At 35.1% G+C, this 14,310-nt stretch overlaps 2 protein-coding genes across 2 annotated transcripts in view; one reads left to right on the top strand and one right to left on the bottom strand.

Annotated features, from left to right (window-relative positions):
* Positions 1 to 14,310, top strand: part of LOC144967411 (adenylate kinase 9-like) — a 71,412-nt gene that overhangs the window by 16,982 nt on the left and 40,120 nt on the right. Inside the window, exons 16-20 of the mRNA XM_078904579.1 lie at positions 2,789 to 2,800; positions 3,433 to 3,743; positions 5,596 to 5,759; positions 6,959 to 7,219; positions 13,426 to 13,490. Coding sequence (XP_078760705.1) covers positions 2,789 to 2,800; positions 3,433 to 3,743; positions 5,596 to 5,759; positions 6,959 to 7,219; positions 13,426 to 13,490 — 813 coding nt within the window. The remainder of the gene's footprint in view (positions 1 to 2,788; positions 2,801 to 3,432; positions 3,744 to 5,595; positions 5,760 to 6,958; positions 7,220 to 13,425; positions 13,491 to 14,310) is intronic.
* Positions 8,559 to 11,884, bottom strand: LOC144966883 (uncharacterized). Its single transcript, XM_078903588.1, has 5 exons — positions 11,380 to 11,884; positions 10,584 to 10,839; positions 9,791 to 10,234; positions 8,916 to 9,164; positions 8,559 to 8,696 (listed from the first exon to the last, which is right to left on the bottom strand). The coding sequence occupies exons 1-4, from the start codon at positions 11,690 to 11,692 to the stop codon at positions 9,008 to 9,010; spliced, it is 1,170 nt and encodes a 389-aa protein (XP_078759714.1). The 5' UTR covers positions 11,693 to 11,884; the 3' UTR covers positions 8,559 to 8,696; positions 8,916 to 9,007.

The raw sequence follows: 14,310 nt of genomic DNA, 5'->3' as shown, positions 1-14,310 counted from the left end.
TCAAAAAAATCATCTTAAAAGAAGACAAAAATCACGGGGAGGGGGGGGGGGGAACTTAGTTGTGAGTTGTATTCAATTACTCAACCAATAGAATCATTTGTTTCCTTGAGCATTTCTGACAACTAGGAATTCACCTTTCACTTTCATTTGGCGATCATTGCCTTCTTTTTGATGCAATTTTTTGGTCAGTATCAGGCCTTTAGTTTACAAATACGACGACTTGACCAATGGGTATGTTTGCAACTTTCATAAACAAAGCAGCGTGTTTAGATTTATTTAGAAATATCCAATCGTTGGACAGAAACAAATCATGTGATCAGTGACTCGCTTGGCTAAAAATCTGAAATTAGATCGCCCCATAATTCTACCAGGTTTTTATTTACCAAATTAATGTGTTTGGCTGTAGATTTAAAATGAACGCTATACTGATAGAAGCTGCGAACTGTAAAAAGTAGAAAACAAAAATGAATATAACAACTTCAAAAAAAAAAATGCTAAACACATAACGTTTCAGCTTGAAAAGCCTTCTCCGGACAATAACAAAAACAATGTTAAATTTAAAAAAGAACAAAATTATCTTTATTGATCTACAAGAGACAGTTGTCTTTGGTGTTTATTCCAAAGGAATAGCCCAGACATTGACCGCAGTACAGCTCTGCAAAGTGAGCTAGAGCAACGTGAATCGCTCAAAGCCACACAGCATGGTGAGGAGTCAAACTCGGCAACCTTTACAGATACGAAGCAAAAACTATACTGCTGTGCCCCACTGTTTTTCTTATTGGCTGAAGAAGGGTTTTGAGCACAAAACGTTCTGTGTATGTTTTTTTTTTTTAAAACAGTGTTTGACTTACTCATATCCATTGATTAAACCAGAGCGTGAGAGACTTGCACTATTGATGGCAGGTTTGTATTTTCAACAGTTGGCTTTTGTAGGTTGACAATGAAGGGAACTTATCGTCATCTTATTATTTGACCTTTGTTGGTTGACAAGTTAGAGAAGTTATTGTTACATTATTTGACTTTTGTTTGTTGACAATGTAGGGAGGGTATCATTATGTAATTTGACTTTTGTTTGTTGACATTGTAGAGAATTTATCGTTACATTCTTTGACTTTTGTTGATTGACAATAAAGAGAGGTTATCATTACGTTATTTGACTTTTGTTTGTTGACAATTTAGGGAGATCATGATACTTAACTTTAATTTTGTTAGTTGACATTTAGGAAAGATATCGTTACATTCTTTGATGTTTTTTGTTATTTTATATTATTATTATTATTATTATTATTATTATTATTATTATTATTATTATTATTATTATTATTATTATTATTATTATTAGTTTAGGAGGAGTGTCTTGTTGTCTCACACGGTTATTGAGTTGTTTTGTTTGTTTGTTTGTTTTTATTTTTGTTTTGTTTTTTGTTTTATAGGGAGATATTTGGGAATTGTTTTGTTTTGTGTGTGTGTGTGTGTGTGTGTGTGTATGTGTGCGTGTGTGTGTGTGTGCGTGTGTGTAAGAGTGAGCGTAGAGGTGGAGTGTTCTTTGTGGTTTGTTATAGTGGAACAGAGTTCTTTAGATAGAGTACATTCATTGAATTATATTATTTGTTTATTTTATTTATAATAAATTATGAGGTTTTCTTTTCATGTTTTCTTTATCATTTTGTAATTTACATTTTCATGTGCTATATTCTATCATATATATCATTATTATATTGATGATTAATATTAAAATAATATATATATATATATTATATATATATATATATATATATATATATATATATATATATATATATATATTATATATATATTGTCATAATAATTTTTTTGTGCATATGATATAAAAGTACTTCCATTGATCTAAAAGTAATAGAATTACATGATGACATTCACAACTATGGTACCATCCATCCTGGCATCGATCATAAGAACAAATTATAGACATTTGGTTTTTTACTTGAAACTTTAAGAAATAAATAACAATAATCAAAAGCTTCCATTCCATTTGATTAATTTTATTTATTTTTTAAACAAGTTTCAAGTTTTTTCAAGTTTATTTGCTCTTAGGCTGTCATAAAATTTGATGGCATCATACATAACAATGAAAAAAAAATGGGGTTAATGAAACCAAAAAAAATATAATGATACCATTAATGACTAGAAAATATACAACATTGGTAATACCACCAATACTTACAGTAATAATAATGATAATGATAATAATAATAATAATAATAATAATAATAATAATAATAATTAATATAATAATAATAATAATAATAATAATAATAATAATAATAATAATAATAATAATAATAATATAATATATAATAATATAATAATAATATAATATAATATATATAAATGATAATAGTAATATAGATGATGATGAATGATGATGATGATGATGATGAATGATGATGCTGAAGATTATGATGATGATGAAGATGATGATAATAATAATAATAATAATAATAATAATAATAATAATAATAATAATAATAATAATAATAATGATAATAATAATAATAATAATAATAATAATAATAATAATAATAATAATAATAATAATAATAATAATAATAACAATAGCACAACTGCAATAATAGTATTATTTTTGTAAACAAGGACCACGCTAATACCCCATTCCTTGACAAAGAGCTGAGTGACTTTAATTTCGTCTTAGGTACATTTGCTCTCATTCAGTTCTCTCCCAACTACTAAAATAAGAAAATAAAACATTACCACTGTTTAACTGAATTTTTTATTCTTTTTTTTTCAGAGGATGATAATGGTAAGTTTACTTCCTTTTTTTTTTTTTTACATTTTAAATATCTTTACTGTGAAACTCTTTATCCCAAAAATAAAGAAAAACAAAAAAACAACCCTAAAAACAACAAAATAAAAACAAAAAAGAAGTTTTAAAAAGAACAATACAATTACATGTTTTTAACTTCTCGAACAAGATATGTGGATAAAACAGATTCCAATATAGTCTTTGGGTGGAAAATGATTTAATATCACTATTGTAAATAGTGCTGTTATTATCATTAGAAAATATCGTTATTATCATCATCTTTTTTCTTCTTCTTCTTTCTTTTTTTCTTCTTCTTCTCCTCCCCCCTCTCTTTCTCTCTCTCTCTCTCTCTCTCTCTCTCTCTCTCTCTCTCTCTCTCTCTCTCTCTCTCACTCACTCTCTCTCCATCTATCTATCTCTCTCTTTCCCTCCCTCCTCTTCCCTCTTTCTATCTATCTCTATCTTTCTATCTATCTATCCTTATCTATCTCTCTATCTCTATCTATCTATCTATCTATCTATCTATCTATCTATCTATCTATCTATCTATCTATCTATCTCTTTCTGTCTATCTCTTTTATGAAAGAACTCACATTCTAGACTCACACGAAATACTCAACTGTCACCAGATGAAGACCAGGACGGCGATGGAGAGAAAGATGCCGATAAAACCAACACGACAACCGAGTCGTCGCCCAGAAAATCGGTCAAGGACGGAGACGACAACGGAGACGAAAACGCCAATAAGCCCATGGAAGAACCAGCTGGACAAGAGGACGGGGAGGGCGAGGAGAAACCGGAAACGGCTGGTGGGGACGAGGAGAAGGCCGAGACGGCTGCTGCCGATGCCGAGGCGACTCCTGGAGAAGAAGCTGCCGACTCTACAGCTCCCACAACTGCCGCTGAAGATGCGCCACCTCCGCCTCCACCCGAACCAGAGGTGAGTCAAATAGAGAACAAAAGTGTAGGCTACTGTCAATCTAAAAAACTGATTCCCATCTGATTGGAAGTGTAAAATCTCTGTTTCGGAGAACTGGATGTATGCCTTATGTAATTGATCTTCTCGTTTCAGATGGTATCATATTTTCTGGTTAAAATATATGCTGGTCCTCATGCTCTCTCTTTTACGCCATGTAATCCTAATAATCTGCCTGTACATCCTGCTACTAATGTAATTATGCCACATTTTGATTCAATATGTAATCTATTCATTATTAGTTCTCTGCTGGACAGGTTACATACTCACTTCCAAGTAATTTGGAACCGGAGGGGTAGAAAGTGTAACGTCACAACTTCTCTGTCTTATTAACTCTTTTCTTAACAGCCATTAAGACATATCCATCCACTACAAAAATAGATTTTTTGCTAAATTCCAAGAGCAAGAAATACTCACTATATACTATGATTATGTCAATTTTTTTAATGGAACTTTTATATAGCGCAATATCTACTAAACATAGATAGATTCAAAGCGCTTTACAAATGTCCCCTAGTCAACAGCAACACTTAACATGTACGAGATATGACGCCTGTTAGGCGATATGACATTGTTTTTCGACAGAGGCAATGCTTTTAATTAACAGGTACTCATTTAACACCTGAGTACAGTGAGAGAATGTGAGTAAAGAGCCTTTTCCAAGGACTCAACTATGCACCACTCAGATTGGGAATTGAACCCAGAACCTTCCGATCTGAAGGTGAGTGCCATATCACTAGACCACATAGCCGCACAAAAACCATCGTTACAAAACAGTGTGAAATTTTTGATAGTTATAATAAGGATTCATGATGAGTAAAATATATCTCAGTAAAACAGTTCTGGTTGTATTGTAACAAATGTGGCAATTTTCATGTAGTTTGTAAGCAGAAGGTTAAACACGACTCCAGACTCCAATGGGTTTGCAAATTTTTTTTTTCTTGAATTCCCAGGTTTAAGAGTTTTTGCCAAGATCAGGGTCATTTAGATTTAAATCGATCGCTATTTGAAGCCGAGTTTTCTGGCTAAATTTTTTAATACAAGTTTTTCCAGAGTACAGCAGTTTACTGGTAGTAGTAGTAGTAGTAGTAGTAGTAGTAGTAGTAGTAGTAGTAGTAGTAGTAGTAGTAGCGTATGGCGACACCTCCAAATTCATTTTGTCAATCCAGCTTCGGAAGTCTTCCTCCGCCTTAAGAACTGTTTCATATCCACCTGCAAGTTTAGTAACTGAACAGTGGAGGACGATGTGATCGCTGGTCTCTGGAGCTACCTGACATTTCCAGCAGGCATCACTGTTCTCAAGTTTCCATCTGCACATATTTGATGCAGTTCTGCCATGTCCTGTTAAGAGACGATTTGAGGAAACCCAATATTTCCTGGCTTGTGGAATGCAGGCATTCTTTTGGTGGGATCTTTTGTTTCCTCCTCTTGGTATTTCCTGGTTAAACTTGTTCGATTCAAATGTTGCCAACTTCTATTTTCCTTCACCTCATCATTGTGTGGCTTTTTTGGTGTTGTGCTGTGACAATCATCTTCAGACCGATAGGTACTGGATTTGAGTCCCGCTCTGAGCGTTGCAAAGTTGAATCCTTGGAAAAGGATCTGTACTCACATTCTCTCACTGTACTCCAGTGTAAAATGAATACCTGCCTGTTAACAGCATTGTCTCCATTGAGAAAAATGACAGGCATCATATATCGTCCTACATGTTAAGTGTTGCTGTTGACTAGGGACTCCTAGTAAAAGGCTTTAAGCATGTTTAGAGGATGGTGCGCTATATAACTGCTCAATTTTTTTTTATTCCAATAAAACTAAGGTTGATGCCACACATCCCGACGTTGTAGCCATTGTGGAAAAGGCTGTTGCTGAGGCCGAGGCTCAAACAGTCGTTCTGTCTGCGGAAGTACAAGTAGAAGTATTGGAAGCCGCCATCAAGGACTGGGAGAAGGAACTTAGAAATAGATGGGTGGATGGACCATTGTGAGTTAATGTATTATTCTGGTTGTGTTTTATACAGATATATATATATATATATATATATATATATATATATAGAGAGAGAGAGAGAGAGAGAGAGAGAGAGAGAGAGAGAGAGAGAGAAAGAGAGATAGAGAGAGAGAGAGGGATAGAGATAGAGAGAGAGAGAGAGAGAGAGAGAGAGAGAGAGAGAGAGAGAGAAGTGTCGGACTCTGACATCAAGAACTGGGAGAAGGAACTTAGAATAGATGGGTGGATGGACCACAGTGAGTTAATGTATTGGTCTGGTTGTGTTTTAAACAAATAGCAAGGTAGATAGATAAATAGATAGATAGATAGATAGATAGATAGATAGATAGATAGATAGATAGATAGATAGATAGATAGATAGATAGATAGATAGATAGATAGATAGATATATAGATAGATAGATAGATAGATAGATAGATAGATAGATAGATAGATAGATAGATAGATAGATAGATAGATAGATGGATAGATAGATAGAAAGATAGAGAAAGAGAGAGAGAGTCACACAGATAGAGAGAGAAAGAGAGGGAGAGAGAAAGAGAAGTGGGGGGGGGGGGGGGGGGGTTGTGGGAACGACTATTAATGGGATTGTACGTTGATTATAAGATGAGAAAATATAATCATAAGAACAAATTAAGGTTGAACTATATACTATCCAAGGAGTTACAATTGAAGTAATATGCTAAGCCAAAACAAACCAAAAAAAAAAACTCATAACATTTGCTAGCCAGACAGAAGGAACCAACACGCAATCTTGCATAACCTTGAACATTTTTAGTCTGATTGATATAAATTAGTGAGAGAAAAAAAATTATGCCCTTCCGCCACAATATCATAAGATATCATCACCCAGGAATTCCACGAAGGAATATAGATAATTCATCATCAAGGTCTGATTTTGTCCAAGTGAGCAAATTAGGGGGTTAATAATCTTGCCCAAGGAAAAAATTGAAAGTGCCTGAAGTGGGGCTCGAACCCAGGACCTTCCAGGTAACGGTGCTTTGCCTTAACGACGCGGCCACTTCGCTGAGAAGCATTTAGTGAGAAGTAATCATAAAAATGGTTGTCAAAAAATAAACAATAACAAAGAGCTGATTGACGTCAACTTTGTTTGTCTTCCAATTGAGACTCGTACTTACTACTCAACGTATTTTTAAAAATTCATTTATCAGATATGGTTGCTGGATTTTGGACAATTTCCCAAGCACACGAGAGCAGTGGAATGCCTGTGTGGAGAAGAATTTGCTCCCCGACGACATCATCGTCCTTGGGGAAGACACGGAGGGTTCAAAGTCCGCCAACCTTATCCAGTCCATTGCCGAAAGATTCTGTCGGGACCATCGCAACTGGCTCTTTGAACAGATCGAGGAACGAACTGCTGCGCAGAGAGAGCAAGAAGCAAGAGAGAGAGCCGAGGAAGAAAAAAGATTATTGTGAGCCATATTCATGTTTTTTAATAATTGTTGTTTTTATTTTTGTATTTTGGGTGTTTTTTTCAGTTTTTTGTTTGTTTTTTTGTTGTTGTTGTTTTTTTTGGGGTTTTTTTGTGGGTTGGATTTTTTTGGGTTTTTGTTTGTTTGTTTGTTTGTTTTGTAAGACACCCATCATCTCAGTCTGATTTCATGTGTGGTCCAGTGGTATGCCACTCACCTTCGGATTGGAAAGTCCAGGGTTTGGGACACACACCATGAACGGCACATAGTTGAGTCCTTGTAAAATGCTCTTTACTCACATTCTCTCAGTGTAATAAAGTGTAAAATGCAGAATTGTCTCTGTTAGCATGAGACGTGATGCCTGTTTGGCGATATTACAATTTATTTCCAACAGAGACGACAATGTTGAATGAGAGTAAAGAGTATTTTCCAAGGACTCAACTATGTGCCGTTCATGGTGTGTCCTCAACTATATATATATATATATATATATATATATATATATATATATATATATATATATATATATATATATATATATATATATATATATATATATATATATAAGACTGGCATCGCGGAAAATTGCCATTTGAAATCCCAAATTTTGCCAAATTTTGCCACAAAAAAATGACAATTTTGCCACAAAAAATAGAAAAATTTGCCACATTTTGTCGTAAAAATTGCCAAATTTTGCAAATTTTGTTAACTAATCGGATAACTTTTTTTCGTTCCCGGGGACCCCAAATACTACAATGATCTGAAGATGCACACAAAAGTCACTCAGGTGCAGATCAGAATGAAAAATGATTTAAAACATCAATCTTAATCTTATATCAAAACAAAAGTACGAAAAACCTGCAAAGAGAGGTATCAAAATTTAATTAAACAAGATATTCATAGGAAATAAAACTGTTATAATAAAGGAACACCAAAGCCTTTAAGTTTGCTTCGTTGAGCCGCCTTCTCCTGTCTGAAAATACAAGATTATAAATGGAGAAGGACCTCTCAGCATCAGCAGAATTAAGGCAGGTGTATATGTATCTCTTTGCCAGCGTAGCAAGATGGGGAACATCTGAGCTAACACTGTTCCAAAAAACAGTCAGATCAAGTGGAATGCCTCCAGATGCCGACACTGCTCTTGGACCAAGAGACTCTTTATATCGAAGTACTTCTACACGAGGTACTTCATGAATACCAGGAATGGTCAAAGAATCAATATCAGAGTCAGCAATGAACACTAAATTGCAAGGATTGAAGAAAGGTATCTCCTTCAATAATTCCATCCTGGTTGGCCTTCCGTCGATGAATATTTCTCAAGCTTTTCATTGGCCAAAGAGAAAGCTTGACAAAAACTATCCTGGAGCTGAAGCTTGAGATGTTGGTCCAGGTCATGCGGACAGTGTCTTTCTACATCTTGTAGGGTCACATGGCAAGATGAAAACTGGTCCTTAATTTCCATGAGCTTTGACCACGCCTGGTGAAAATAGAAATAAGAATAAGGCAAGGATTAAAAAACATAAGAAAGTATTTTTGTTTTGTAATTCTTTTCTTGCTCTAGTCAAAGACATTCAACTATAATGTTGTGTCCAAAGGCAGAGTTTCAACAAAGATGGAATCGTTTCATTAATAATGATACCTGCTCTTAATCTTATAAAATAAGATTTAAAGGTAGGAGGAGAAAATGAATATTTACTGTCATGGCGATTGGACGTTGGCTTTGGAATACATCAGTAGCTACAACGATGGACTGAGACTGCTGGATTATAAAGCTCATCTCTGCTTGAATTAACTGGCGCTCGACACCGAGCAGAGGATATCATTCAAGTAGACTAACGACTCTGGAGCCGTGCGCCCACAGTGCTCCATTTCCTTCGCAATGAATGTGGCAAAGTGCTGCAAATTTTTCTCATGGTATGAGACCGCTTCAAACCAACAATTCCATCTGGATTTTGAAAAGGAAGTAAAAGAAATGATGCATTTTTAATTCATTTGTTAAATTGAATTTTTATTTGAAAAGAAGATAACATTATACCTACTTAATCTATCAGTTTTTGGCCTTATAGTATAGTCTGTTGAATTTACCATCATCATATGACTTGACCTAGTGAGGACTAATGTTAGGCATTGACTTTAATGGTTGACTATGACCCTCTTACTTTACCCCGAAATAATTGTGCAAGATAGCTTCCAATATTTATTTTTAAAAATTCTAGTGCATTTTCTTATATCAATGGTTAAAGCAAACTAACTTTGAAATAAAAAAATGATGACAATCTAAAAAGATAACATAATGGAATAATCAATTCTATTAAGCCATAGCAAGCACTTTCCCAGTCAGATACTTAATTAAAGCTCATCTTTTCAACAAAAAAAAGGGAGCAGATTACTATAACTGTAACATGATACTACTAAATATGTTTACTAACATATCAAATTAGGTAATAAGAATGACTGACCCTCCTATTTGTCAATATCCAATATTAACAATGTGTCACCTTTAGGTGAAAAAAGTTTTTTTAAAGACCCAGATGAATCATGACCAAGAAAGGAAAATTCTCAAAATCTCACCGTGTAGCGATTGGGTTTGGAGGCATCTTTGGAGATTTGACGAGTGGTGTCAGGAATCGCAGATATCTTGCCTTTCTGGCATTGGCGTTCCAAAATATCGCATTTGCAGCTTTGACGAATTTGTTGGTGCGATTGAAGGGCTTTCTGAAGGCATCACCCACTAGGCTCATGATATGAGCCATGCATGTGATATGCGTAGCATTTGGCATGAGCCCTTTCAATACATCATTGAAAGCCTTCCTCATGTATGCTGCATTGTCTGTGTTTACGGTGACGACGTCAGTAAACTTGATGCCAGTGGAGACTAAGCATTCAATTATGGCCGTCGCAAAGGTTGTGTGGTTTGTGACAGACAAAAATCTTGTGTCCAAGAGGTAACTTTGGACTTTGTCCACATCAGCGCTCAAGGGTTCCAGTGGTGCAGCTAAGACATTGAGGACAAACCTGAAAAGATAGGCGATACAAATAAGAGAAAAACAAAATAACATATAGGGAAGGATGCAAAAGTGATATCATAATTGCTCTCAGCATTTAATTATAGAATTCAAACTAAGGATTCGAACTGATCACTGTGTATGTTGTGTTGTGTAGTACGCCCATATATATTATATATATATATATATATATATATATATATATATATATATATATATATATATATATATATATATATATGATTGTGCGTGAATGTGTGTGTGTGTGTATTCACCTGCCTCCTACTCCTATATATAAATTACTCTTTCGCTTTAGTTTCTACAAACATTGTCAGTCAAAAACAAAAAACAAAACCCACCTTCCAACATCATCAGACATTTCATCACAGATGATGGCCACAGGCTTGTTTATAACTTTCTTATACACCACTTCTTTTTTGTTGGTGAACTCCCTCTTTAAGTAGCATTCCTGCAGCTGATGAGCTTGTGGAATGGCACCACCGTTTTCAACTCTTGTCTGCAAGAAGTTTCTGACTGCTGGGTGGTCAACCTTCGATAAGGGAATGTTTGCTGCAGCAAACATTGAAACAACTTCATTGCAGATATCATTTCTTGCTGAAAGAAAGAAATTTAAAAAATAGTTTGTTAATATGAATAGCTTAAAAAAATAAGCTTTATATGGCGCAATATCCACTAAACGTGCTCAAAGCACTTTACAAGGGGTCCGTGGCCAACAGCAACATTTAACAGGTAGGATGGGACATGAAGCCTGTTAGGGGATATTACAATTTTTTTCGGACAGAGACAACGCTGTTAACGGCCAGGTACTCATTTTACACCTCCATTTCATGAGAGAATGTGAGTAAAGAGCCTTCTCCAAGGACTCAACTATGCACTGAGCGAGGCTCGAACCCAGGTCCTTCCGATCCTAAAGCGAGTGTCTTTTCACTATACCACAAAGTAATAATAAAAAGAACAACAATGATAATAATAATAATAATAATAATAATAATCATCATCATCATCATCATCATAATAATAATAATAGTAATAATAATACCCTCATCTTTTATATAGTTGTAATTGTATAGATTTATAGAGCAATATCCACCCAAAACTAAGTACTCATTTAGAGGGAAAGGGTGCACCACTCACCTTGCGTTGAAACTGTAGACGGTTTCTTCAAAACAGAATCCAATGTCCTCTGCTTCTTCACCGCTTCACTCTCATCCAAGTCAGTGGCATGTGACCTCTTCATTCTTTCTTCTTTTGTTTTATGGTCTGCGGAATTGCGGTGGCTATCCACAGAAGACTTTCGTAAGTGGTCAATAACCTTGTTGCATGGTGTGCAGAATAGCTTTGAACCACTGACGTGGGTCCACTGGCTGTATTCTGAGTGTCGCTGGTGTGCAGTGACATGGCGAGCACATTTTGCCTTCTTCATGTCTAAACCAAGGAACTTGTCCATAGCGAGTTTGTAATCAACAAGTAGATGTAAGAGAAAAGAACGCCGGTAGCGAAACCAATTGAAGATAACAATAATAGCGTCACTCGTCACTAAGGTGAAAGTGAAAGTAGAAAAACTCCTTTTAATTGCAATGTAACGTCTGTTAGTAGTATGGCAGTTTAAAAACCAGACTGGGCAGCTTCCAGTAGCAGTTTAAACAGACCAGGAGCTATGAGAAAATGAAAGAAAGGGACGATGCTGACTTTCGGAAATTCGCCACTTTAAAAAACCCACTCGGGTTAAATAATGGTGAAAAATTTAGATTTTTCATGAAATTTGTAAAATTTGCGGTAAATTGCGGAAAAGTGCGAATTTTGCGGCCGCAAATTTGCCATTGCGGCCGCGAAAAACCACGATGACAGATAAGACCTCATTTGAAATCATTCATTTATAAGATAAAACAGTTCAACATATAATGAAGAAGTGTACAAAGTTGTCCAAGGAAGGAACATCAGAGAAACCTGCGACCAATTTTAGATTATATTTCATTTTTTTTGGGACTCCGAGAATAAAAAGCAGCTTGAGCATGTTCAAAACAGAGCATATAGGTATGTTTGTAGCAACTACAAGAGGACTTAAAGCGTCAGTAAGATGCACAAGATACTTAACTGAATGAAAGACACACTATACAAAAAGCCAAAGTCCTCTTTAAGGCCCTTCAATAATCCCAACCGATAACCTTATTCCAAACGAAAGAAAACAGCACTCATTCCAGGTCCCAAAGTCACAAGATAATGCTCATCTCAAATCGTTTTTTTTTTTTTCAAGCTATATCCGAATATAGGATTCTCTGCCTGAAAATATCAAAAAAAATTATTGGCTAAATTGAATTTGACGGAGAAATCAATAAGATTGAAATAAAAGCCAAGGCACGTCCATTTGTTCTGACCACATTCAGTCACGATTATCTTCGATGCACAGAGTTGCGACTTAATGATAAGAAGAAAAAGACACTGTGTGATGAAGGAGATTGGGCCTAGCTATTTTTTAAAGCAAGAGAAAGTTAACCCTCTCCTTACCAACTATAGGAAAATCGTCACATTCGTTACAATACAACCAACATTTTTCTTATTCAAATTTCTTGTGTACATCATAAAATTTAAAGAAAATGAACAGTGTGATATAGAGCAAGTTTTGCTAAAGAAATTATGTACCGCAAGAACTTTACTGCTATTGTGTTTGAGTGTTAAAAATATATATTTTTGTGTTGGTTGGGTGTGAAGTTTTGGAGAAAATCCTTAAAATGGCTGGTAAGGAGAGTTAACTTTTGAGTTTTGAAAAACTATGGGAAAACATACTTGTACTTCATATGATCCATAACATGTTACAAAGTAATGGACAAAAATGAATATAACAGATTTGGAAAAAATAAAAAATACCAAACACGGAATGTCTCGGGCTCAAAACCCTTCTTCAGCCAATAACAAAAACAAATAAAACCATTAATACATCCCTTAAAATACAGACAGACTGTAGGGATGTATTAATGTTTTTATTGTTTTTTTTGTCATTTGCTGAAGAAGGATTTTGAGCCCACAACCTTCCATGTTTCGTATTTTTATTTTTTTTTCCCTGAAACTGTCATATTCATTTTTTTTGTTCATGACTTTTTACAGTCCACAGCTTGTAGCAGCTTAGTATTAGTATGACTTTGACATATTTCATCAAATGACTTTGTCTTTGTTTGTTTGTAGACAAGAGGCAAGGAAGAACCTGATGGCCAAATTGATGGCAATGGGCTACGATGTCATCAAGCTTGGTAAGTAAAAAAAGACGTGAGATTTTTATATAGCGCAATATCAACTAAACGAGCTCTCAAAGCGCTTTACAAGATATCTCTACCCAACAGCAACACTTAACATGTAGGGCGAGACATGACGCCTGTCAGACAATATTACAATTTTATTTCTGACAGAGACAATGCTGTTAACAGCCAGGTACTCATTTTACTCCTGAATATGATGAGAGAATCTGAGTAAAGAGCCTTTTTGTCATGAACTCAACTATACGCCATTTGGGACTCTAACCCAGGACCTTCCGATCCAAAGGCGAACGCCTTATCACTAGACCACATAGCCGCATAGTAGAAGATTTAGATCTGAAAAGTTGTGTATGAAAAAGTGGCAGACAAAATTAGAAAAGTATATATATATATATATATATATATATATATATATATATATATATATATATATATATATATATATATAGGTTATAATTGCCATTACGATGATATGCCTTTTAGATAGGTTACACAGAACCTTATTCAGGTGTGAGTGTGTCGGTGGGTGTTTGTACTTGAGTGTGTGTTTGTGCATGTGTATATTTACGTGTGTGTGTGTGTGTATGTGTGTGTTATGTCTGTTTGTGAGAAACTGTCAGTAAATAGACTTTTCCAATGACTCATTTATGCACCACTCAAAGTAGTACTGTAACCCTGAACCCTCCAGTCCGAACTTTGTCAGTGAATGTTGCACTGTTTGTTTATAGTGCAGCTATGTGGTCTAGTGGTATAACATGCATTTTCGGATCAAAGGTCCTGGGTTCAAGCCTCCCTCAGTGCATAGTAGAGTCCTTTT

This window comes from Berghia stephanieae, chromosome 3 (assembly GCF_034508935.2).
Source record: "Berghia stephanieae isolate SIO BIC M18660-M18661 chromosome 3, UCSD_Bste_1.3, whole genome shotgun sequence".
Taxonomy (NCBI): domain Eukaryota; kingdom Metazoa; phylum Mollusca; class Gastropoda; order Nudibranchia; family Aeolidiidae; genus Berghia; species Berghia stephanieae.
Note: the sequence above shows the minus strand (reverse complement) of the source record. Positions and strands in the feature narration are given on the sequence as shown.